This window comes from Oncorhynchus tshawytscha, linkage group LG03 (assembly GCF_018296145.1).
Source record: "Oncorhynchus tshawytscha isolate Ot180627B linkage group LG03, Otsh_v2.0, whole genome shotgun sequence".
In the NCBI taxonomy this organism is placed as follows: domain Eukaryota; kingdom Metazoa; phylum Chordata; class Actinopteri; order Salmoniformes; family Salmonidae; genus Oncorhynchus; species Oncorhynchus tshawytscha.
Window position 1 is genome coordinate 43,208,860 of NC_056431.1, and position 25,504 is coordinate 43,234,363.

At 42.4% G+C, this 25,504-nt stretch overlaps 1 protein-coding gene across 2 annotated transcripts; it reads left to right on the forward strand.

Annotated features, from left to right (window-relative positions):
• Window positions 1-6,379: 6,379 nt before the first annotated feature.
• xirp2b (xin actin binding repeat containing 2b) lies at window positions 6,380-24,466 on the forward strand. Of its 2 annotated transcripts, XM_024404838.2 has the most exons (8): window positions 6,380-6,617; window positions 7,574-7,702; window positions 8,569-8,661; window positions 8,937-8,994; window positions 10,608-10,696; window positions 11,106-21,030; window positions 22,698-22,828; window positions 23,239-24,466. In XM_024404838.2, the coding sequence occupies exons 1-7, from the start codon at window positions 6,558-6,560 to the stop codon at window positions 22,787-22,789; spliced, it is 10,446 nt and encodes a 3,481-aa protein (XP_024260606.1). In that variant the 5' UTR covers window positions 6,380-6,557; the 3' UTR covers window positions 22,790-22,828; window positions 23,239-24,466. The 2 variants fall into 2 exon arrangements, 1 of the variants encoding a protein (XP_024260606.1); XR_006082546.1 differs by lacking the exon at window positions 11,106-21,030.
• The last annotated feature ends 1,038 nt before the right edge of the window (window positions 24,467-25,504 follow it).

Sequence of the window (25,504 nt, forward strand, 5' to 3'; positions counted from 1 at the left end):
TTATGCATAGTGTGCTTGTCTGTCCTTACCGGTAGGCTAATATAAACATACTGTACGCTTACATAATCCCAGACTGTATTGTTACCTACAGTATGTATAGGGTTCTGACCTACTGTATTCTAAAGCTGTCTGTAGAGAAACAGTAACTCATAGTAGCATGTATCTGGGCCCAGAATGAAAGACAGCATGGCGCTTCTCCCATGGAGCAGAGATAGTGAAAGATACTGTCTCTGAAACAGTTAGCGCATTATTCCTTTCCTGGCACGCTTGACATCTGTTCAGTGATATGCAAAGGTTCTAAAGCCTTGTTCACACTGCGTGTCTTAATGCTCAAATCAGTTTTGTTTTTCAAATCCGTTTTGGATTATTGACTGTCCAAACAGCAAGTTACATGTGACCAAATCGGATTTGTGTGTGTTCTGACAGCAGTCATTTGCTGACATGCTATGCTAGTTGTCATAGTAATGACGGGCTTGTGAGCAGTGGTGCAGGCTGATTAGTGGTGGTGCTCGTGCTTCCTATCACTCAAAAGTTGTGTAGCAAGCTAACGTAACAACAATGACTGCCATGGATGTTTTCCAGTTGATTTGAATGTTCAAAATCATGGTGTAAGAACACTTTTAAAGCCTCAAAGGAAAAATGTAAAACGAGTCCTTTTTGGCTATCCACACCAGTCAACTAGCTAGCTAGCCACACCAGTCAACTAGCTAGCTAGCTAGCCACACCAGTCAACTAGCTAGCCAGGTAACGTTAGCTGTTTAGCTCTCTAGCACATTCACTAATGTGTTTGTAAACAATTAACACCTAGTTATCTACCACATGTTCTTGTCAAACTGTCAACAGAGTAGCTAGTGACCAACAAGATATGCCAAATAACAGTCTAAAAACCACACAAGGGCAAATAAATCAGATTTGACCGTTCAGACATGTCACATGGCCAGGAATCAGATTTGTATCTGTGGCTTGAAATATCCAATTCCATGTGCTTTTCTGGCTGTTCAGGATATGCAAAGAAATAGGATTTGAGTCACTTCAAACCAATGTGAACAAGGCTTTAGTGTCTGATGGAAGTCACTTCTTCTCTCCAGTGAGGGGCTGGGTATGGGAATGGGTCCACCTGACAGGCTCTGCTAGTGGAGAGGCTGCTGCTGCCTCCTCTCCACCACTCTGCATGACTTACCCCTCTGTTATGGATCAGAGAACTAACTCCAAGCAGAATAAAAAGAGCCGCTATGAAAATAAGATGAGGCTCAATAAATTCCCTGAAAGTTGGCTGATTGTATTCACATTGACAGTTTCTTTCACTCACTGAGATTGAATGGATAACTAACTTCGGCACCTCCCTACCCTTTAAGAGTAATGTGACTTATTGTTTGGACATTTACTCAAGCCACGAGAAGCGTCCTGTGTCAAATGAATTGAGGCTGTCTCCATGATCAAGATTCATTGGAGAGTGTTGTGTTCGAAAGATCTTAGGTTTCCGTGTAGAGTGGCGGCGGTAGGAATGCGTCAGACGGGGTTCTTTAGGGCAGGTGACATATAGAGAGGCGGGTGTGGGTTACACATGGGGTAGACGGGCCCTGCGGTGATGCATGGCTGCCACGTCTGGCCTCCACACATCCCCGGCCTTCAGGGCATAGCAGAGTCAGCCTAGCACGGCTGCTCTCCAGCTGGGCTAAAGAGGACGAATGAGAGGAGTGAGAGGAGCGAGAGCTCTCCAAACCTCAGGTGTCTCTTGCAATGTCTGCCTTTGGCATTACATCACCGCTGACCCCATTCCAAACCCCTGGATGACGCATCACATGGGTCCGATTTCTCTCTAACTGTAACTGTTATCATTCAAATGAGCAGCACTTTCCTTGGATTGAGCAGTTCATGCTGCGAGGGGTAATTTAAGACTGTAGAACGGTAGAGATACCTAAAGCATTAGATATATGACTGAATGTGTATGTTTTTGGCGTGTATAAATAGGTCATGATGACAGCTGTAGTTACAGAGTGGACAGTGAGCTATGATGGAATCTGTGATGATGAAACTGCAGTGGTCGGATTTATTAGTAGAGTAGGCTGTAAAAGAGGGTGGCCTAGGAAGTATTCACATGTAGATTCCCCGGACTCAACATGGAAGGCACCAAGGCCTCACCCTCTAAAAAAAGCACCTCTGGCCCATCTTACGGAAGGGGGGGGGGTCTAAAATAAAATCAGCTGTCACTGTCTGCTCGTTGGACAGAGGTGATCACGTACTGCTGGAGCTGGACTCCAACGCCAAAAGGGATTTGACTTGTGGCAAGGAAAGACGCCCTGCGGGCCAGGGGTTTCAGTGGCCTTCCTGTGGGATTCTATCGACTGAGTTGCATTTTTCTATTTTTCACAGACCTGGTAGGTGGAGAAGCGTCTTGGAGCAACTTTGTCTGTGTTGGTTGGGTGGTCTTTGACTTCTACATAGCTAATGTTGTTGTTCATAAGCCATTCAAAAGTGATTCATTGATGCATGCATAAATGGCTCCGTTTGCTACTTTTGCACATCATAGGCTTTCTGAGTCATGTAGTATTCATTGATTTCAGTCATTAATATGATGTTAGGAAGCAGAACAGTTGAATTAATATTCGCAGTGGAGAAATAAAAATGTGCTTTAGTTCTCCTTTCCCATGTTTTCATTATGTGTCAGTATTCGATTATGTTATTTAATGCATGGACATAACTAGTAGTTAGAAGGAGAGCTGAGGGGCAAGGTTTTGTTCTTGTGCTGTTTGAAAGCCTTATTATTTTCCTCACAGACCAGACATTGTCTTTGAGGTCCTTTCTTGCGAAGTAACAGGCAAATCAGAACTTCCCAAGGGCCAGTGGAACTGTAATGAAATATTTTGGGATTCAGACAGTAAGCTAACCTTGAGTAATGTGAACTGCATTTTTATCTGGAAAATACTGGATTCGCCTCTGTAGACCTTATTGCCCAAGTGGACAGACTGTCATTCCTTGTCTCATAATCGCAGATAGCAGAAGTGCTGATGTCATAGACCACAGCTGAGTTCAATATAGCTTTTGAGCTCTGCATACCAAAAGCAAGGCTCCTGTCTGTCTGAAAACAGTTCCTCAGAAGGTTCTTACTGCCATAGACTACTGAGAGTTTTGAATGGAAAATACAATTAAACTCACTTGATGTATGGAGGTAAGAACATTGTAGGTGTGACCTCAGACACACAAAAAATGTTATTTACATATTACTGTAAGTCCAAAACAGGACAGTGTCACGATTCTGGAAATGGGTCTTCCAAGCTTTAAAAATCTTGTCCTCCCAGTTTGTCTCCAGCTCTCACTGAGAAATACGACTCTGCAGGACTCCAAAGTTTAAAATAGGGTGGATTTATTTTTGCAGGTAGTTGGCGCCTAGATTACTTCACTTTCCTGTTATGTGAGCTCTCAACTGAACATAACATGTCACAAGATATCCAAAGATTGTTGACACATTTCTGGGCCTTTAAAGTTTCCAAAATCCTTAATTAACACTATAGCTGCATGGCCTCCAGTTGCAAAGGCAATGGTAGAGATTGAACTTTCTCCCATATCTGATATAAGAAAACATTTCCAATGGCGCAAGGTATGTTGAAGCTACCTGGATTTATGGTTTTGGACCAGGGCGAAACGTATCTTATTTTGGGAGGTGGCTATGCTTGTCCCGCTCCCATCCCTCTTGACAGGCTGATAGGTTTACACTAGCATGCTGATCATGCCTCTAGGCTAAAATAGATTGTCAGTTACAGCTTTGCCCCAACACTGTCTTGTCCACACAATCCTATGATACTGTACTTATCAACAGCATCAATCCCCAGCAGGACTATGTATGCCTATCATTAGGTTTTCATTGTCCTCCTGGGTGATCAAACGTTTATCGTCTCAAATGCGTTTATAGAATGTTTAGAGCACAAATAGAGAAGTGTAACAGTGACTAGCCTATTTGTGGCTTCAAGGTAGTATGCATATCCTTCAGATAAAAAAAATATTATTCACAGCATTTAAAGCTATGAAATACAGTTTGATTTGAAGTGATTCAATCTGTAATTTCCTGTCATAATTCATATTATGTAAGTGAAATATCATCTCCAGTCTATTTTTTGCTGACGGTATTCTTCATTTTTCATTCAGTTTGAGAAAGCAACCATTTGTGGCTGTACAGAGATCCAACTTTGTGTAATGCACGTTGAATCTGTTTTTAATTTGATTAATGCTGATTAGGCTTCATACAGCCTGCCAATTAAAAAAAACTGAAATTCTCATGAATTAGGACTTTCCTCTTAATGAGTGTCCCTTACGTGATTCCAAAGTGATGCTTTTACGGTGCTGTATGTTCCACAAACCCCAAATTATCTTTAGTGCCTCTGTAGTGCAACGTGAAACTGTGCATCCATGCTTCCCTAAAACCAGACCACCAGAGCTGAAGTATGCCCCCATCACATGTCATGAGGTGTCCATGCTGGCTCAGCACCAAGGCTAATGTGCACTCTGTGTGGGTTATAAACAGTTTGGGGTGTCAGGGAAACATTACCATAACCATGTTTTACAGCACACCGACAAACATAAATCTTTATTCTCCCACTGTTTAATTGACCATCCACTGGGATGGCTGTAATTGATTTGAATGATGCTCCTGTGTTGGAGAGGGACTGTCTCATTCACTAGAGCACCTGCGCACCCTCATGGTCGCTGTATAAGAAACGGTTACAACACAGAATGACTTCAACCACTCTCCATGTCACGATGTTGATTACAGAACAAAACATTTATAGTCTACTGTCAATGTTAGATTTAAAGATTGAAAGCCTTTTCAAAGCTCAGTTGCCAGTCATTCATGTGGATGTTTGTGTATGTACCCTTCCCTTAAAATAATGCCAAATGGCAGAATGGCACATAAAGCGAACATACTGTCCATCCCTGTGCTTTGGATTGGACTGTAAACTCGTTGTAAGGTCTACAGCTGTATTAAAACAATTGTCGCCAGTTTGCACTCATTTAATGTATGTTAACAGTCGAAAGCCAATTGATGGGAAATGATGTAAAATATATCACTAGCCACTTTAAACAATGCTACCTAATATAATGTTTACATACCCTACATTATTCATCTCATATGTATACGTATATACTGTACTCTATATCATCTACTGCATCTTTATGTAATACATGTATCACTAGCCACTTTAACTATGCCACTTTGTTTACATACTCATCTCATATGCATATACTGTACTCGATATCATCTACTGTATCTAGCCTATGCTGCTCTGTACCATCACTCATTCATATATCTTTATGTACATATTCTTTATCCCCTTACACTGTGTATAAGACAGTAGTTTTTTTTTTTGTTGGAATTGTTAGTTAGATTACTTGTTGGATTATTACTGCATTGTCGGAACTAGAAGCACAAGCATTTCGCTACACTCGCATTAACATCTGCTAACCATGTGTATGTGACAAATAAAATTCGATTTGATTTGATTTGATGTGATTGCTCTGTTCCCTTTATAAATGTACTGTGTAGCTACAAAATAGATCTCCTTCTCTTAAATCCGTTTCCCCTATTGGAACTGGTGAGGGAGGTGTTGATATTGTAGCTCTGCAAAGCCGCCTGATCTCACGCGCTTTGCGAAGCGAATATCCATGTAAACCCGCGAGATCAGACGGCTTGTGGGGCAATTGATATTCTGCAACTCCATGTAATGCACCTCTTTCATAAGCAAGCTTATTATCGCCCCCATGGCAACGCAAGGCTGGTCACAGACAACACATTGCCCTAAATGCTCTACTAGTGAAATAGTCCAACCATGTGATTGTGTATAGCATAGACTGTTGGGTAAATGTTATAATTAATGACGGTTGTTCCCTTAGCTGCTGGCAGCGCAGGTGTAACTACCAGGTTAGGACTTCCTGAGGAAGCTGTGAACTCAGAGGAACAGGATTCACTCTGAAGACTCAGATCCCATTGACAGGAACCAACTGACAAGACCTCCTGACACCAGGATCCATTGACACCAGGATATATTGACCACCAGTACCCACTGACACCAGGATCCACTGACACCAGTAGCCACTGGCACCAGGATCCACTGACACCAGTAGCCACTGACACCAGGATCTACTGACACCAGTAGCCACTGACACCAGGATCCACTGACACCAGGATCCACTGACACCAGTAGCCACTGACACCAGGATCCACTGACACCAGTAGCCACTGACACCAGGATCCACTGACACCAGTAGCTACTGACACCAGGATCCACTGACACCAGGATCCACTGACACCAGTAGCCACTGACACCAGGATCCACTGACACCAGTAGCCACTGACACCAGGATCCACTGACACCAGGATCACCAGGATCCACTGACACCAGGATCCACTGACACCAGTAGCTACTGACACCAGGATCCACTGACACCAGGATCCACTGACACCAGGATCCATTGACACCAGGATCCATTGACACCAGGATCCACTGACACCAGTAGCCACTGACACCAGGATCCACTGACACCAGGATCCACTGACCGTACCCATGGCCATGTACCAGCAGGCAGCTGACTCCAAGCAGCATGACAACATCTTCTCCAGCGGGGTAGGCAGACACGCACAATACATTATAAAGATATGGTCACACATTTATGGATGTATTCTTCAATGACCAGTTTTAGGTCGTACTAGCTGACTTACTGACATACCTAACCATAGAAGCCTCTAACAATGTAGGTGATAAGATTTTTAAAAATATATATTTTTAGTGTCCATTGTAATGAGCCAACTACATCATTTTTAGATTAATTGTATGTTTCGTCATGCCCACCCTGGTAACCGTGCCATGTTTAGTGTGACTGTAAGGACTTGGGACGTTAGATTTTGCAGTCTAGAAGTAATTTATTCCACATTTTGAATGAGGTTGCATAATTCTGGTATTCACAGTAGATAATTCCGAGCTTGTTCTAATGCAGTTGCAGTCATGCAAAGAAAGAGTCAAAGTGTTGTGATTGTTGTGAAAGCCACTGATGGCTTTGTGGTGCTATGTTAGTGGAAAGTGATGACAGCTGACCAGTGGGAGAGTTCAGTGGCCCTGCAGACCCACGGAAACATGACTCCTCTCATGGGGCTCAGAGTGGAAACAAGGGCAGACAGGCAACACAATGGGCAATCTGTGCCCCCTGCAGGATCCCATTAGTCATGTTTTAGACCTCAAAAGCTGTCAACTCCACTCTGCAGGGTGGGCAAAACAACTATCTGCCTGGACAACATGCTGTGACGCACCACCCCCAAAAAGCAAGCAACTAGAAAGATTGCTCTGCCATTGTGTAAACATAATGCCACATGGTGTCAGGAGGCCTACATTGAAATGGGCATGTGTGTGTGTGTGCATCTGTGGGTGTAAACACTCTGCAGTCTCAGTACTGGCTGCTCCAGTATTTTCTATGAATTTGCAGAAGTCTGCAATGAAACCCAAGTTCAATAGGCCTGTCAGGCATAAGTCTGATCCCAGGCCATGTAGACATGCAGGCAGCTAATGATGTTTCACCGCTTCATTAGGTCATGGAGGAGTCGGAGGTCTGCTCTGTGCCTGGGGGGCTCGCCGGCATCAGGGCACAATTCGAGACCCAGGAAATTGCCACATCGCACAACGTCACCCAGTTCCTCTTCCGCCACAGAGAGGTGCAGGTACTGTAATTAATGCAGGCTAATCTCAGGCATGCGGTGCATGGGGGGAACGCGCAGATGTGGTATGACCTACGCTGGTTAAATCCCAGCCTACAATCTAGCTATCCATCCATCCGCACCACTGTGTCCCTGCCCACATTACGTCCCCTGCCGAGTGTAAGTCACTCACTCAGGGAGCGACCACAAATCTGGGCGAATAGTCAATTATTGAAAATGCTGGGGAGGTGCCTGCTGCTGCATTATATATCTCCAAAGGCTTAAAGTACAGATGTTAGATTTCATTTGATGCGCTGCTAGACAGTGCTGGCCAACTTGGCAATGGAGAAGAATACAGATCCCCGTGTCTGTCAAAACCCCTGAATTTCACACTCACATTGCTACTGCTTTAATTTCCACTATGTGTATAGCTTGGAATCCTCAGCTGAAGAGACACAAAAGGGGCATGAAACAAATGAAGTATTCTTTGTCCCTGTATTCATTGTGATAGCTACCGTGTTTGATTAAGGTGAAGCTACTGTGTTTGATTAAGGTGAACCATCCATGGAATAGTCCCTTCTCGTCTGTCATCCTCTCTTTGTCTGTGATTAGTGTAATTTAACTGCAGTAAGCCATCTAATTATCAAGCTTCTATTCCATATTGTCCTCAGTGATGCACACTCTATCTGCTACTGTTTGAGCATTAATTAAACTCACTGCCGCTGCTGCTTGTGCTGGGCTGTCAATGAGTGTGAGCCATTCCCTGCTGTGTGTGTGTGTGTCTGAGTGTGTGCCTGTGTGTGTGTGTGTGTGCCTGTGTGCGTGTGCCTGTGCGCGTGCGTGTGTGCGTGTGTGCCTTTCTGTGATAGCCAATGTCTTCGATCTCACAGGAAGTGGAATTGAACTCTGAGTTGACAATGATGAGCAGCTCCAGGGAAGTCATCCCAGCCTCTCAGCAGGCTATTTCCCATCAGGATGAACAGGTACATGTAGACCTTCTGGATACCTCTGAGTCATCACACAACAGTGAAGCTGGGCTGAAAACCCAGACGTTAATGCCTTATATGTGTTAACAATTGTAAAAACTTTTTCATTAGAGAAAAGATCTTTACTGACCACGGTCAGTACGCTGACAACAAGAGACCTAGTAGAGAGTGGATTAACTCTAAAAGCTTGATCATTCGGTTAATGGCCATTACATAACACAGATTCGCTTTACATGTGGAAATTGTCCTAATAGACTGCCATTCTGATACAGGTCACACATGAAGAAAACTTGGCCTCCAGTTATGAAAACAACAATAACAATGAAGCAGGTAGGATGTTACTACAGTTTATGTTCGTCATATTTTACAGTATGCACATCATTAAGATAAATAACACTGTTCAAATTATTTTTAATTAAATCATATGAGGTTGATGGATGAATCTTGCATTCAGAAAGTATTCAGACCCCATCTGTTTGTCCACATTTTGTTACGCTACAGCCTTATTCTAAAATGGATTTAAAAAATGTTTTCCTCATCAATCTACACACAATACCCCACGATGACAAAGTCAAAACAGGTTTATAGAAATTATTGCAAATGTATATAACAAAAAAACAGAAATACCTTATTTACATAAGTTTTCAGACCCTTTGCTATGAGATTCGAAATTGAGCTCAGGTGCATCCTGTTTCCATTGACCATCCTTGAGATGTTTCTACAACTTGATTGGAGTCCACCTGTGGTAAATTCAATTGATTGGACATGATTTGGAAAGGCACACACGTGTCTATGTAAGGTCCCAGAGTTGATAGTGCATGTCAGAGCAAAAACCAAGCTATGAGGTCGAAGGAATTGTCCGTAGAGCTCCGAGACAGGATTGTGTCGAGGCACAGATCTGGGGAAGGGTACTAAAAACTCTGCAGCATTGAAGGTCCCCAAGAACACAGTGGCCTCCATCATTCTTACATGGAAGAAGTTTGTAACCACCAAGACTCTTCCTAGAGCTGGCCATCCGGCCAAACTGAGCAATCGGGGGAGAAGGGCATTGGTAAGGGAGGTGACAGAAAACCAAATGGTCACTCTGACAGAGCTCCAGAATTCATCTGTAGAGATGGGAGAAACATCCAGAAGGACAACCATCTCTGCAGAAACAAGATTCCCTGGTCTGATGAAACCAAAATTAAGCTCTTTGGCCTAAATGCCAAGAGTCACATCTGGAGGAAACCTGACACCATCCCAACAGTGAAGCATGGTGGTGCCAGCGTCATACTGTGGGGAAGTTTTTCAGTGGCAGGGACTGGGGGGCAAGTCAGGATCGAGTGAAAGATGAACGGAGCCAAGTACAGAGGAAAACCTGCTCCAGACTACTCAGGGCCTCAGACTGGGGCAAAGGTTCACCTTTCAACAGGACAACGACCCTAAGCAAACAGCCAAGACAACGCATGAGTGGCTTCGGGACAAGTCTCTGAATGTCTTTGAGTGGCCCAACCAGAGCCTGGACTTGAACCCGATCTAACATCTCTGGAGAGACCTGAAAATAGTTGTGCAGCGACACTTCCCATCCAACCTGACAGAGCTTGAGAGGATCTGCAAAGAAAAATGGGAGAAACTCCCCAAATACAAGTGTGCCAAGCTTGTAGTGTCACACCCAAGAAGACTCGAGGCTGTAATCGCTGCCAGAGGTGCTTCAACAAAGTACTGAGTAAAGGGTCTGAATACTTATGTAAATGTGATATTTATTTTTTTAAATATTTTTTATATACATTTGCAAAAATGTCTAAAACCTGTTTATGGGGTATTGTGTGTAGATTGATGAGGGGGGAAAACAATGTAAATCATTTTAGAATAAGGCTGAGACGTAACAAAACGTGAGAAAAATCAAGGGGTCTGAATACTTTCTGAATGCACTGCATGTTGCTTTGTCCTCTTGACATTGTTAGAGGAGGAAGGTCCTAGACTTACAACCAAGGAATTGAGAGATCATTTTGAGAGAACCATCGAGGAAGCTGCCCCAAGCAAGCCAATGAAGGTAATTGGACATGCTTGTCTTAAACCCGTTTTACTTAAGTGGACAGACACTGCATCATTTTGGCTTAGATTACACACAAATCCTTCTGCTTTTTATCACCATTGCCAAACAAGTTATTAACTTTGAATTGAAATTTGTTGCAGTGTAGCTAATGTGTAAATACAGCTTGTTTAATAACACTATAAGATGTTTTTTCTTAGCTCGTTTTAAAAATGATCAAGATTCTTCTATTAAACCATGTCAGGCACCAATCCCTCAGTTAATAACAATGAGACTGGATATTGACAATTAGTGACAAACAAAGAGTTGGCATGCTATATATACACATGTAATGTTTGCATTCAATTTTGTTTCTGAAAACATGTCAGGGACCTCTAATGACCCCAATCATTATTTTCTTCCCAAAAAGATTGGCCGAGCTGACATCAATAGGTCTCAGTGGGCCTCAAATGTATCACAAAAACAAGTCTCAACAAGTGAGATACACAATTTATCGTCAAGTAATATACAGAATTTCTCACCAAGTGAGATAAATAATGTTTCATCAAGTGAGATATGGGAAGATTCTGCTACTGAAGCAATAGAGGACACATCTGCTGTTGCTGTTGACTACGAGAATACAGAATATTTCCCTCCGCCACCTCCAGAAGACTTAGAGTACCTCCCACCTCCACCTCCAGACTTACTGCAGGTCCCATCAGAAAGTCCAGATATGCCAGTAGAGTGCTACTACTCACCTGAGCCTCCGGAATCAGCTTACCCCTCTAAACGTCCACTCAGTAGACAGGAATACTCCAGGCAGAGAAACCAGTATGAGTTGAAGCGCCTTTACAAGCATATCCATCCTGAGGTTCGTAAAAACATAGAGATGTATAGTGATGTGGCTGAGTATGAGAACACCCGACAGGGGAGTCAGGAGGAGTTCACGGGGGAGACCAGGTATATATACGAGGATAACGGTAGCAGCCCCAACGACTGCATTAGCCCAGAAGAAGAGTACCTGGAATGGGATGAGATCCTCAGAGGGGAGGTGCAGTCAATGCGCTGGATGTTTGAGAACAAACCTCTGGATGCCATCAAAGACGATGCCTCAAATGAGGGTGACGACCAAAACATGGAACAGGAGATGATTGTTGGGAGTGATGTAAAAAGCAAAGCATGGATGTTTGAGACCAAGCCCATGGACATGTTGGGATCAGACAACATAGCTACAACTAAATATAGAAACAGATTCAATAAGTTAGACAAAGGAGATGTCCGTGCTGCAGCCTGGTTGTTTGAAAACCAGCCTATGGAGACCCTGAACAAAATGCATGGCGATGAAGAGCTAACCAAAGAGATAGTATTTACCCAGGAAGATGGCAGCTCTACCATATACATGCTTGAATATCAGTACATGGAAACTTTAGGTCATACTGAGACCATTGATGACAGTCACCTCCTGAGTCTGAGGTCAGCGCTTGAGGATATAAAGGGAGAAGTGAAGACGATCACAAGCACATTTGAGACTCAGTTTATATGCGTCCTCATGGGACAGTCGGGCCAGATGTTGGAGATAACATCTATACGCAAAGTGGAGACTGAGAAGGGGGACACTAGAACATCAACCTGGCTTTTTGATACTCAAGCCCTGGACATGACTAATAGACTCCCTGCCCCAGTGAAACTTGTGTGTAGCCTGTCCATGGAAGACAACTACAAAGGAGATGTTTACAGGGGTAGATGGTTGTTTGAGACAAAGACCTTAGACTCCATTAACAAAGATGAATGGGAAAGCTCGACGCTGCAAAAGGAAGAGATAATCGGAGCTGATGTCCGAAAACATTGCTTAGCGTTTGAAACTCAGCCAATGGATTCTCTGAAAGATGATTCAAATGCGAGACCCCCGACTATCGAAGACGTTATTGGCGGTAATGTTAGATCTGCAAGACACTTCTTTGAGACTAGTCCCAAGGCAGCTTTGAAGGATATCAATGAGGTAGGGAGGCTCAAAAAGGTAGTGGCAGCTGAAGAAGAGAAGGGTGATGTAAGGCACCAAAAATGGATGTTTGAGAATGAACGACTAGAGAACATAAGAGATGAGAAGAAGGAGACTATTCGCACTGTGAACTTTGAAAATCTGACTGAAGAGGAAGGTACAAGCTACAATGCAGATGTCCGTAAGAATTGCATGGTATTTGAGACTCAGCCAATGGACACTTTGAAAGACGATTCAAATGTTAGAGCCTTTTCAAAGACGGAAATTGTCAGAGGCAATGTCAGATCAGCTAAACATTACTTTGAAACTGCTCCAGCTGACAATTTAAAAGACCTTGCTGAGGTTGGGAAGCTACAAAAAATGGTGAGACTTGATGAAGAGAAGGGGGATGTGAGACACCAGAAGTGGGTTTTCGAAAGTCAACCCCTGGAGCACATTAAAGAGGAAAAGAAGGAGGTCGTTCGAACCATTAACCTGGAGGAAATCGATAAAGTGGACGTCTCAAACTACAAGCAAATATTTGAAACCACAGACTTAACCAGATGGGATGAATCTCAAAAGATACTCGTGGAGGGTGTAACATGTGGCTCTGTGAAATCTAACAAACATCTGTTTGAGTCTACACCAATGTACGCCATGCAAGACAGCTCTGGCCATTACCATGAAGTGAAAACAGTGCATCGGGAAGAGGTTGTCAAAGGAGACGTAACAAGCTGCAAATGGATGTTTGAAACACGCCCCATTGACCAGTTTGATGAAAGTATCACTAATTACCAAATTATTAAAGGAATATCCAAAGAAGTTGAGTCTGGTGATGTTAAAACTGCCAAGTGGCTGTTTGAAACACAGCCTCTTGATGCAATTAAATACTTCAGCAATATTGAAGATGAGGAAACTACAACCAAGGAAAGTGTTGAGATTGTAAAAGGTGATGTTAAAACCGGTAAGTGGTTATTCGAGACTAAACTAATGAATGTCCCATACGAGAAGGAGGAGTTGAAGAGTGAAAATGAGAGTGAGGAGGTACACAAAGGAGATGTAAAAACCTGCACGTGGTTGTTTGAGACAAAGGCACTGGACACTATCCGAGATGAAACCGAAACTGTTCTACAAACATGCACAGTAAATCAAGAAGATGTCCAGGGCAAAGATGTACGAATGGCTCGTTTTCTATTTGAGACAGAAAAACTCGAGAATATCACAGGAGAGGATGAAAGTTTTAAGAAGGTTACTGATATAGACATTCAGTCAGGAGATGTGAATAGAATAAAGTATATCTTTGAGAACCAGTCCTCTGATATCATGACCTCAACATCTGAGGAGGTTATGCAAATGCTCAAAACTACACAATCAGAGGACATCCAGAAAGGAAATGTGGGGAACTGCAAATGGCTCTTTGAGAACCAGTCGATAGATGCCATACATGATACCCAAGAAGAGGCTCTGGAGACCCGCACTGTGATGGATGTACAAGGAGGTAATGTGGACAAAGGCCGTTTCATTTTTGAGACCTACTCCTTGGACAAAATCCAGGAGGTGTCCTCAGAGACCAATATCACAAAGTTGCAGAAAATCACCCGGGAAGAGGAAGAGAAAGGGGATGTAAGGAACTACACCATGATGTTTGAAACTCAGCCTCTTTATGCCATTCAAGACAAACAGGGTCATTATCATGAGGTCACCACTGTCACAAGCGAGGAGATATTGAAGGGTGATGTGATCGGGTCCCGGTGGTTGTTTGAAACTAAGCCTCTTGATTCTATCAGGGATACAGATGAGGTCTATATAATCAAATCTGTCACACAGGAGGATGTTCAGAAAGGAGATGTTACTTCAGCCAAGTGGAGATTTGAAACACAGCCTCTTGATAAGATTGCAGAGGACATAAAAATGTCAGTTAAAACCGTTGAAGATATTCAAGGAGGAGATGTTAGAATGAATAAACAGCGCTTTGAATCTGATGAGCTGTCACAGAAGTCTGTGCGAACAGTTAATGTGAGTGAAATCCAAAAAGGTGATGTCAGGACAGCCAAATGGATGTTTGAAACTCAAACAATGGATAAAATACGTAGCCAGAGCGAAGAGAATTTAATAGAAACCGTCATGAAAGAGGAGGTCCTAAAGGGAGATGTTAGACAATCAGTGTGGCTCTTTGAACAGAATCCCCTTGACCATATAAAGGAGGTAGATGAGGACAATACAGTAGTTGTTCAAGAGGAGATCCCCAAAGCCGATGTAAAGACAACAACATGGCTGTTTGAAACAACTCCATTCCATGACTTTAATGAGAACAGTGTTGAGAAGTCAGAAATCCTAGGTAAAAGTATCAAAGGAACCCTTGAGGAACTTTATAGCCAGAAAATTGTGAATTCAAAAGGAATACTCATTGAAGCAGATGAAATTGGGGACGTTAGAATGGCAAAATACCAGCTAATGAATACGGATTCTCCAGAGATCCAAAGAGAGGAAATTATCAGCGGTGATCTGAACAACATTATGATGAATCTTTTGAACCGTCGGGAAACAATTGAGAGGGGAGTAGTGGTAGAGTCAGAGGAGAAGGGTAATATCAGTACAACAGTGCATCAATTGTTCAACCAAGAGAGGGGCATCAATGTGGAAAAGGAGGAAATATTAAGAGGTGACATCCAGGAAGCTGTAAACAATCTTCTCAAGGAGGGAGGATCTGCTAAACGTGGTATACTCCTTCAAGAGGATGAGAAGGGAGATGTGCAAATGACTATTTATTCTCTCCTAAATAAACAAGAGGACATCAGTGTTGACAAAGAGGATATAATCAAAGGCAATATAAGGAATGCTCTCCAAAGACTATCCAACCCAGAAAACCAAGAGCAGATGAGGATAAAGGTGGATGAGACAGAAAAGGGAAACGTAAACTTTTACTCCACATGCATTGAATCTGGGGCGCTTGACTATCTCAAACAACTCCAGGTAGAGCCAGATGAGACTCCACCTGAAAAGATAGAGAAAGAGGAGATCATTAGAGGAGATATAAAGGGGACAAAGCTTATTCTTGGCAGTAGTCGAGCACAAATTGAGCGTACGGTAGTTGAAGAGGACATAGTGTGTGGAGATGTTCGGAAATCAGTCAAGGTTTTCATGAGCGAACCCACACACTCACTGGATGGCCTACAAAAAGAGCAAATTGTGAGGGGTGATTTGAAAGCAGCTATGAACTCACTGTCTCAGTCTGTAAATCAGACAGTGGTTGTAGAGAAAGAGGAGGTGGTGAGAGGTAACATACACGAAACCAGAAGACACCTTGAGTGTGCCCATAGACGGCCCAAAGAGGTGGAAAAGACAGAGATTGTCCACGGCAACATCAAAGGGGCACTGAAGTCCCTAGAGAAATCTGCAACCTCCAAAGTTGAAGTTGTCATCGAAGATTTAGTTCCTGGAGACATCAAAGGTACCTTAAAATCCCTGGAGCAGGCAAAGCAAACAGTCAGGGCGATCGAGAAGGAAGAGATTGTAAAGGGTAACATTCATACAGCAAAGCAGTGTTTACGAGATGCTTCTAATGACAGAAGGACATGTCAACAGGAAATAGATGTTCAGGGAAATGTGAGAGGCACTATTGAGCTCTTATTGGAACCACCAGCTTCTCCAAGAATGACACGGAGGCCCAGCTTCGAGGGTGATGTGAAAATGTCCATTAAGTCACTCTACGAGACACATGAGGTGCATGAGACGGGGGAGGAACAAACTCAACCAGAGAAAGAGGAGGTGATAAAGGGTGACGTTAAAGGCACAATCAAATCCTTGCTGGAATCAGCTCAGCGTGCAGCTCCTAAAATCAGAGTGGGAGCTAGAAGGGTCAAAGTCCCTGTGAAATCTCCATTGCGCTCACAGCATGGAAGCCCTCTATCGCGTTCACAGCAAGGTAGCCCTGAATGTTCTGTTGCAACCAAAGCTGAGAGTGAGACACTTAAAAATAAGTATCAAAGCATTGAAGCACAGAGAAACATACAAAAAATAAAGACAGCTAATTCGGCCAAAACTGAGAGCTCAACACAAGAGAATCAATCCCTCTCAACTCAAACCGCAACCAATGCATCTGAATCACAGACTACTCAACAATCAAAGACAGTAATGCAACACACGACCATCACTCAAAACCATGGCATTAAAACTTTGGAGACTAAGTTCCGTAACCTTAATTCAAGTCGAAAGGGTATGATCAGACTAGATAAAACCAAAGTGAAAACAAATGTTCATACCCCAACACGGACATTGTCTGAGTCTGAACTTTCTCTCCCTCCCCCACCTCCACCATGTGACGATCAATCATCCCTAACCCCAGCATCCTCTATCAATAGGCTGGACTTGGACCTTCCTCCTCCCCCAACTCCTCCTCCCCCACCACCTGTTGACTCTGAGCCTGATCATTTCCCTCCGCCACCACAGGATTTCCTTCCACCCCCTCCCTCACAGCATGAACTGGACTCTATGCCATACCAGACACCTCATCCATCACCAGCAAAAGCCACAAAAATGATGGTCAAAAAGGTGAAAGGTCCTGCATTGCATCAAGTCTCGAAACTTGAACCAACCGGTCAGATTCAGAAAATTCAACAGGCAACCTCGGAGAAACATACAACCACAGCCAACAAATCTGTGTTGGAAATCAGCAAAACTCAAAATGAATTAACTGTTTTGTCTGAAATCCCAAAACCCCCAGAATCACCACGACCATTAAAGAAAGTTTACGTCGCCCCTATAAGATTTACTCCTCCACCTTCTCCTCCTCCCTTCATGAGATCCACTAAATTCAAAACTCCATTAATACAGGCAGAGGAAAAGTACAGAAAACAGAAAGTGGATAGTACACCACCTGCTACACCGAGTCCCATTTTCATGCATGAGTCAGTCACTGCTGCCCTTGAAATGCTTTCCACTGAGGAGGCAGGTATGAAGCAATCAAAAAAAAGCATGGCGTTTGGTTTCACTCAAGACGTGGCTGAAAAGACTGTGACTAATGTTAAGTCAGACACACTATCATCTGATTTATCCAAGCAGGCGCAAATCTCAGATACTCCTTCAACTTTGATCTCTGCTGTATATGGGAAAAATCTCCTTGAATCTGCGGTTATTTCTGCAACTAAACAGCATATTGTCTCTGATCAGACATCCAAAGTCGTCTCAGTTCAGCACCAGACCACATCTATTTCCTCCACAAAGCAACAGACTGTTACTGCAACTAAACAACAGGTAACTTCAGCATCCGCCAAGCACTCACACTCTGCTGTAAGTAACTCTCAAGTCCAGATCTTATCCAGTGATGCTAAAAAGGTTGAAAATACAAAAGCAGATGTTCAAAATTTCAAAGTTTACTCTCAAGGTACAAAAACAGACGTCCAGAAGGATGTAAAAAATAAAGGTTCTCATAAATCTGAGGAGAAAAAGAACAAGGATAATTCTGCATCCCAAGTTCCCGAGAAGGTTTCTGACCAGCCTACCGACACAGTAAAGGGAATCCAAGAAACAAATGTCAAAGCAGCGAAATCAACCTCAGAAGACAAAAATAAAAATGACAATTCTGTATCACAAGCACCTGAGAAGGTTGCTAATCAACCTATCAAAGTAGAAAAGTTAACCCCAGAAACTAATGTCAAATCAGGCAAAAAGAAGAAGGCCAGAGGGATAGAAAAGCAAGTAGAAGTAAAAGAAACAAAACAGCCAGATGAAACTAAGACGGAAAACATTTCACAGGTGAAGGATGTGAAGGTGGAAGTAAAGGAAGTCACAAAGTTGAAGGTTTCTAGTGAGCAAACACATGCCCAGACTGACGTCAAGGTCAAGGAGGACAGTCAGAAAGCTCCTGCTATTAAAGACAACCAACCAGCAACTCCAACTTCTGCAAGAAAGAAGAAGAAGAAGAAGTCAAAAGCTAAAGATGCAGCTGCCACCACAGAATCAACTAAATCTCTTTCTGAAAGTTCCACTCAAAGTCAGGAGATGCAAACAGCCCATCAAGAGGAGCAGATCCAGGTACATAAGGAAGTTATTATCACTGAAAGCAAAGTTGAAAGAAAAGTTCATCAAAGTGTCCAGCAACAGGGAACAGTTAAAGTAGAAAAGCAGGTCAAGCCATCGCAAAAGAAGAAAGAGTTGACAGGAAGCCAACAGATCCAAGAGAAACCAAAGGAAGAGTACAGAAATGTTCCAGTCAAAGTGGAAAGTGGAAAAATGACAAACATGTCAGCCCAAAAGGAACCTGCGAGGCCCTCAACAGAGAGCACTGAGGATTCTCAAAGACGAGAACATGCCCAGGAGTTAATCTCGCATATAACAGAGTTAGAGGGAGCTTCAGGAAAAATAGATTCTAAATCTGTGAAGACACTGCTCAATACTATTCCACAGTGGCTCATTGGTCCTGAGGAAAATCTTTATTTAGAGGGAACTGCAGTTGAGCATAATATACAAAAGCTTACAGAAATTGTTTCGTATGTGAAAAAACTAGCAAAGGCAAAGTTGATGTGTTTAGAGGGGATCCACACTAATCTGGAGAGGCATGAGTGTGAACCTGCTTCTAAAAAGATCATTGTTGGTGGTGCAACTCAAAGGATACATAAAATAAGTATTGGCTCTTTGAAAGTTGAAAGTCAAAAGAAAGTTGTGGAAAGCAAAGCAACATCACATGAAAGCAAAATGCAAGAGTTGAGTGTAAAATCCATGCGCTCACCCTCACCATTACTAAGGATGCGCTCACCCTCACCAACCTTTATTACCATTGAATCTACCCGGAGAACTGACTCTCCTCAGAGAATAACCCCATCACCTATCCTAACGCACAGACCAGCCACTCCCCCAACACCTCCCCCTCGCAAATCGGAAACTCCTACAACACGCATCAATAGGGCCACACCCTCTCCCACCTTCTCTAGGGCAGAGAACTTGGCGCGGCTAAAAGATACTACAGCCAAGCTTTCCCGTGGGGTGACGCCGCCTCCAGTTTTACTTCCTATGCAAGTCACAGAAAAGAAATCTGAGATTGTGGAATCCCCTGCATCATTCCATCGGCAGATCAAAATTGAGGCACAAGCTGAGGGAACTTCAGAAGTGTCAGACGCAACAATTGTCACTCAAGATGCTCAAAAGGCTGATGTAAAGGTCACAGATAAAGAGTCATTCCATCAAACGGATAAAGAAGTCATGGAAGCTTCTGAAATGTCAGACTCGTCAATGGTGACTATGTCAGTGAGAAACAAGAGGGAGTTTTTTGAAGATGCTCAAAAAGCTGAGGTAAATAAGACCAATGTGCGAAAAGATCCCATTGACATCCCAGAGCACTTGGGCCCAGACAGGGAGGAGCACAAAACAACAAACCAAGAGAGTAAGGATGACACACAAAGTACATCTGAGAAGGTCACAGAGAACAATGCTGAAATAGTGGGATCTGCAAAGTCAACTGATAAAGAATTGATGGAAGCTTCAAAAATGTCAAACTCATTAGCAGCAACTACATCAGTGAGAGACAAGAGAGAGTTTTTTGAAGAGGCTCATAAAGCTAAAGTAAATAAGACGTATGTCCGAAGGGATCCCATTGATATCCCCGAGCGCTTGGGTCCAGACATGGAGGAGCTCAAACCAGAAAACCAAGAGAACGAGAAGGAGGACCTTCCAAAGGTGGACTTGTCAGGATTAGTCAACAAATTTGAAACACCGGAAGATAAAGTTTACGTCAGAAAGCCTATCACAATGAGAGAAAGACGTGGAAGTGAGATGGAATATACAGAGACTGAAAATACAGTTATTCAAGAACAAGAGATGCCAACGTTTGACATCAAGGCTATTAAAAATGTTTTTGAAATGGTTGAGCAAAGTCCCTCCTTCAAAGGGGAGAAAAATAAACAGGAGGAGCTGGAGTCAAACCTGAGTGAAAACACTAGAGATAGTTCAAAGCAGGATAACACCCAGGAGACACAGAGGGGCTTCAGGCAGATCTCGCCCCTGCCTTCCCAGAAAGAAGTGCAAATCATGTCAGCAGACCCAACGGGCTTCTCTGAAAAGTCAGTCACAGAGCATTTCTCAAGCTTAGATGAATTCGGCAACAAGACAATTGGATCATTGAGCAGCACAACTGTTTCCCAGCACTCAGAGAGCACAATAACCCACCATGCCCCCTTCTCATATGCTGACGTGGTAAAGAAAAAAAGGGGGTCTGAGGTGACGCCGTCTGAATCCCCGGAAGAGGCTTCCACTGAAGAGTTGCTGAGGAATTTCCACAAAACATGGATGGAGAGTGAGAGTGTTTTCAAGAGTCTCGGCTACAGTGTTTCGGAGGAGAGAACATCACATGTTGTGTCACATCAAACAAAGACCGTTGTTACTGGTAAAGACAGTTGTACTGCCTGCATGATGGGACTTGAAACTAACAGGATATAATGGCATGTAAAAATGCCCTCTCTGATATTCAATGAGACCTAACATTTTTACATGTGCCTGATTTTAAATGGAGAGAGATTATTGTGAATGGACAAAGAACTAATGCTTCAATGAATGAGTCATGGAAAAAGAGCAAGAGCTAAGCATGATATGATGATAACATGAGGGACATTATGGAATAGAATCACACACATCCTATTTAAATGCAAGCATTCATGTTTGACCATAAAATTCAACACAAAGTACAAGTTTGGGTCAATACTGTTTGCCATCAGTAAAGAATGTTTGAGATTTCTGAAAATAATTTTTTTGATTTCATCTTTAATGTGATTGCACTTGTTTGAAGATATATATACACAACCTAGTCTCAGAGCATTTTGTATTATTTTGTATGTAAATCCGAGGACACAATATGTATTAATTTGTGGATGTCCATCACCGATTTAATATGATATATTACAAATTACATTTTGTATTATATGTTACGAATGTGCAAAATAAATAATATGTTACAATTTTAAAAAAAAGGTACTACATGTTACGAATTTGCAAAACTAGCTAGCTGGCTAACGTTAGCAAGGCTAAGGGTTAGGGGTTATGGTTAGGTTTAGGAGTTAAATTGAAGGGTTAAGATTAGGGTTAGGGGAAGGGTTATCTAAAAGGGTTAAGGTTAGGGTTAGGGGAAGGGTTAGCTAACATGCTAAGTAGTTGCAAAGAAGCTAAAAAGTAGTAAGTAGTTGAAAAATAGCTAATTAGCTAAAATGCTAAAGTAGTTCATGATGAGATTTGAACTTGATGCTAGACTTACCCATCCACACAACCAACCACCCTACTTTCATTTTTTGCCTTTAGTAACCATCGGTCTTAACATATCGTAACATCTTATACTTATTTGAGTGTTCCGGATTTACGTTGACTATGCTACATCTAGTCTATGAGACCAGGCTGGTATACATATACAGAGTATATACACTGAGTGTACAAAACATTAGGAATAATGAGTTGCATCCCCCCTTTTGACCTCAGAACAGCCTAAATGTGTCAGGGCATGGACTCGACAATGTCACGAATGTGTTCCACAGGGATGCTGGCCCATGTTGACTTCAATGCTTCCCACAGTTGTGTCAAATTGGCTGGATGTCCTTTGGGTGATGGACCATTCTTGATACACATGGGAAACTGTTGAGCATGAAAAACCCAGTAGTGTTGCAGTTCTTGACACACACAAACCGGTGCGCCTGTCACCTACTACCATACCCAGTTCAAAGGCACTTAAATATTTTGTCTTGCCCATTCAACCTCTGAATGGCACACATACACAATCCATGTCTCAAATCTTTAAAATCATTCTTTAACCTCCTCCTTTAATCTCCTCCCCTTCATCTACACTGATTGAAGTGGATTTAACAGGTTACATCAATAAGCGATCATAGCTTTCAACTGGATTCACCTGGTCAGTCTAGTCACGGAAAGAGCAGGTGTTCCTAATGTTTTGTACACTCAGCTTATACTACGCATGATCATGACAATTATGCCTTGATAACATTTCTTAATATTATTGAGTCATTGTGTATGTTGTATAAAAATACTAGAATGATAACTTTTCTCTGGCAGACTCGAATTCCCCAGTCGGAGCGTTGCACTGTGTGTCAGAGGAGGGTCTAGCCGATGGAAGCTCTAATAGCGGACAGAAAAAAATTCCATAAATCCTGTTTCTGCTGCGAGCACTGCCAAAATAAATGAAGGTAAAGCACATATCACCCAACCAAGGTGAATTCAAAGTAAGTGGATTTTAGCTGTGAACTGGTAAGCAGTGCTTGAATGGGGACGGCAGGGTAGCCTAGCGGTTAGAGCGTTGGACTAGTAATCAAAAGGTTGCAAGTTCATATCCCTGAGCTGACAAGGTACAAATCTGTCATTCTGCCCCTGAACAGGCAGTTAACCCACTGTTCCTTAGGCTGTCATTGAAAATAAGAATTTGTTCTTAACTGACTTGCCTAGTTAAAAAATAAAATGGTTTTGCTCCTACAGTTTGTGTCTGCACACAGGACACCAATTATGTTGTACTCTGTTTGCAAATTAAGCAATAAAAGTTTGACATGATTGTGGAATCAGCTTCACTGTTTTGAATAATAATTTGTTCTGTCTCCTCCAGCCTTGGCAACTATGTCTCTCTCCATGGACATCTGTGCTGTTTACCACACTACAAACAACTCCAAAGGGAACTACGATAATGGATATGGACAGACACTTACCACTGACTCATCACCTCAGAGCAACTCGATTGGAGGAATTCACAGCAGCATAGGCTCAACTGAAAAGGACAGCTTTGAAAAATAATTTATGAAATCAAATGACGAGAACAAACAAAATAGTAATAAGATACCTGTTGTGTGGCCTCTACAAGCCCACTCCCCACAAAAATCATTTAAAGTAGGTGAGGACTAACTAAGCCGCCATGGCCTCCGCAGGACAATTCCCCGAAGTCACCCAAACAACAACATAGGAAAGCTATTTCCAGGAGCTCTCTTTGAAAGAGAGCATTTCCACCACCATGGCAGGTAGAAAAAGGCATCATGTATGCCAGAGAAAACTGAAGAAACTTCAAGCAGTCGATGGTAAGGCAACCTATGAGGGCAAAGAGACAGTTGGAATTGGAAAAAGTCTGAGACTGAAGGACAAAAGTACAAGTGCAATAGACACGAAAGGAGATGTGAATGGTAGAAATTGTGTATATATTTATATTGTGTGAGAGTGGAAGAAGATGGTTCAGAAAGTGCTTAGGGTTAGAGGCAAAGATGACTAGAATGACAGAGAGAAACATGAAATGTTATGCTTAGAAATTTGCTCAGGAGGCCAACCTCATTGGTCTTTCAAGTTTGATAATTGAAGACATTAGCTCTGTATTTCACATGGAATTGACCCACATTAGTCACGTTTAATTGATCTATAAAATATCATTTTGATAAGTTCAACGGGGCTCACATCTTCGGGGTAATTGATTTGTTAAATTTACCTTGTTCAGTCATCTATCAATTAGTTTAAGTCCATGGAGAGAGTATTGTAGATATCTAAGACACAGTCATAAATTTGTCTTGGCTTTTTCTTTCAACATATCAACATTTTTAAATTGACCTTTTTCTAGCACCTGGTGTGCAGCCTAGTAAAAATTATCTTGGAAATACTTTCTTTATAATATATACAATATATACAATATATATCCTCTTAATTGGTATTAATCATGTTTGTTTTGGACATTTATATCATATTTTGCAATGCACATATATTTTTTTTAGATTAGACTACCTTGCAGAGACTGGTTACTCAACAATTCGTTCACATTTATTGCTGATCCATGGGCAATAAAATCATTGAATTGGTCAGTCTCAATCGCCTTCTTTCACATGAATTTCAACATTGTTCACATTAAAGGTCCAATGCAAACGTTTTTATATCAATATCAAATCATTTCTGGGTAACAATTAAGTACCTTACTGTGATTGTTTTCAATTAAAATGGTCCAAAAGAAACAAAATAGCTTCTGAAGCAAAGAGTTATTTCTCAAGACAGAATTTTGCTACAAGTGTCTGGGAGTGGTCTGAGTGGGAGGGTAAAGCTGAAAATGTGTTGTTATTGGCAGAGAGGTCTGGAACTCTTTTTCCTATTGGTCTATTAACTAATTTATCGCATGGTGATGTCAGAATGGAAGGCGAAAACTCAATCCCACCAAAACATGCTTAAATGTCAGGTGGTCTTTTCGAAAGCTGTGTAAGCTTTTGGGCTCCCGAGAGGCGCATCAGTCTAAGGCAGCGGTCCCCAACCTTTTTTGCACCACAGACCGGTCTCGTAAAGACAATAATTTACCAGATAGGTCGTTGGGGGAGGGGTCACGATACGAGCAGAATATTGATTAGGCCTATAAGTTTAGTATAGACGCTTTTCATAACATTTTAGTTTAATTAGGTCTAACGTGATGATGTTATAGAAACATAAAGTGCATATTTTTCTCTAATGACCATATATGTAATAAAAACATGACAACTCACCTTGTCGCTGAATCAGTGGGAGCCCTGAGCTTGTTTCCCGGCAATAAGATGGTCCCATCTAAGGGTGAATGGAGACAGTGACACCCGAAGCGTGTTCCTTAGGTCCAGTCTACTCCATGATTTCGTTTTTGTTGCCGTCATTGCGGAAAACCCCGCTTCGCAGAGATCGAAGTGGAAGCAACGTTTTCAGTGCTTTTGTGGCTATCTCTGGATATTCCGCCTTGATTTTAATCCAGAAGGTCGGCAGAGATGAAGTTATCTCAAATATACTTTTAAGGCCACCGTCATTTGCATCCTCAAGGAGTTGATCTTCTTCCTGCCCGGACATGGACGATTCACCTGGGACATTCACAAATGGGTCGCAGATCCATTCCT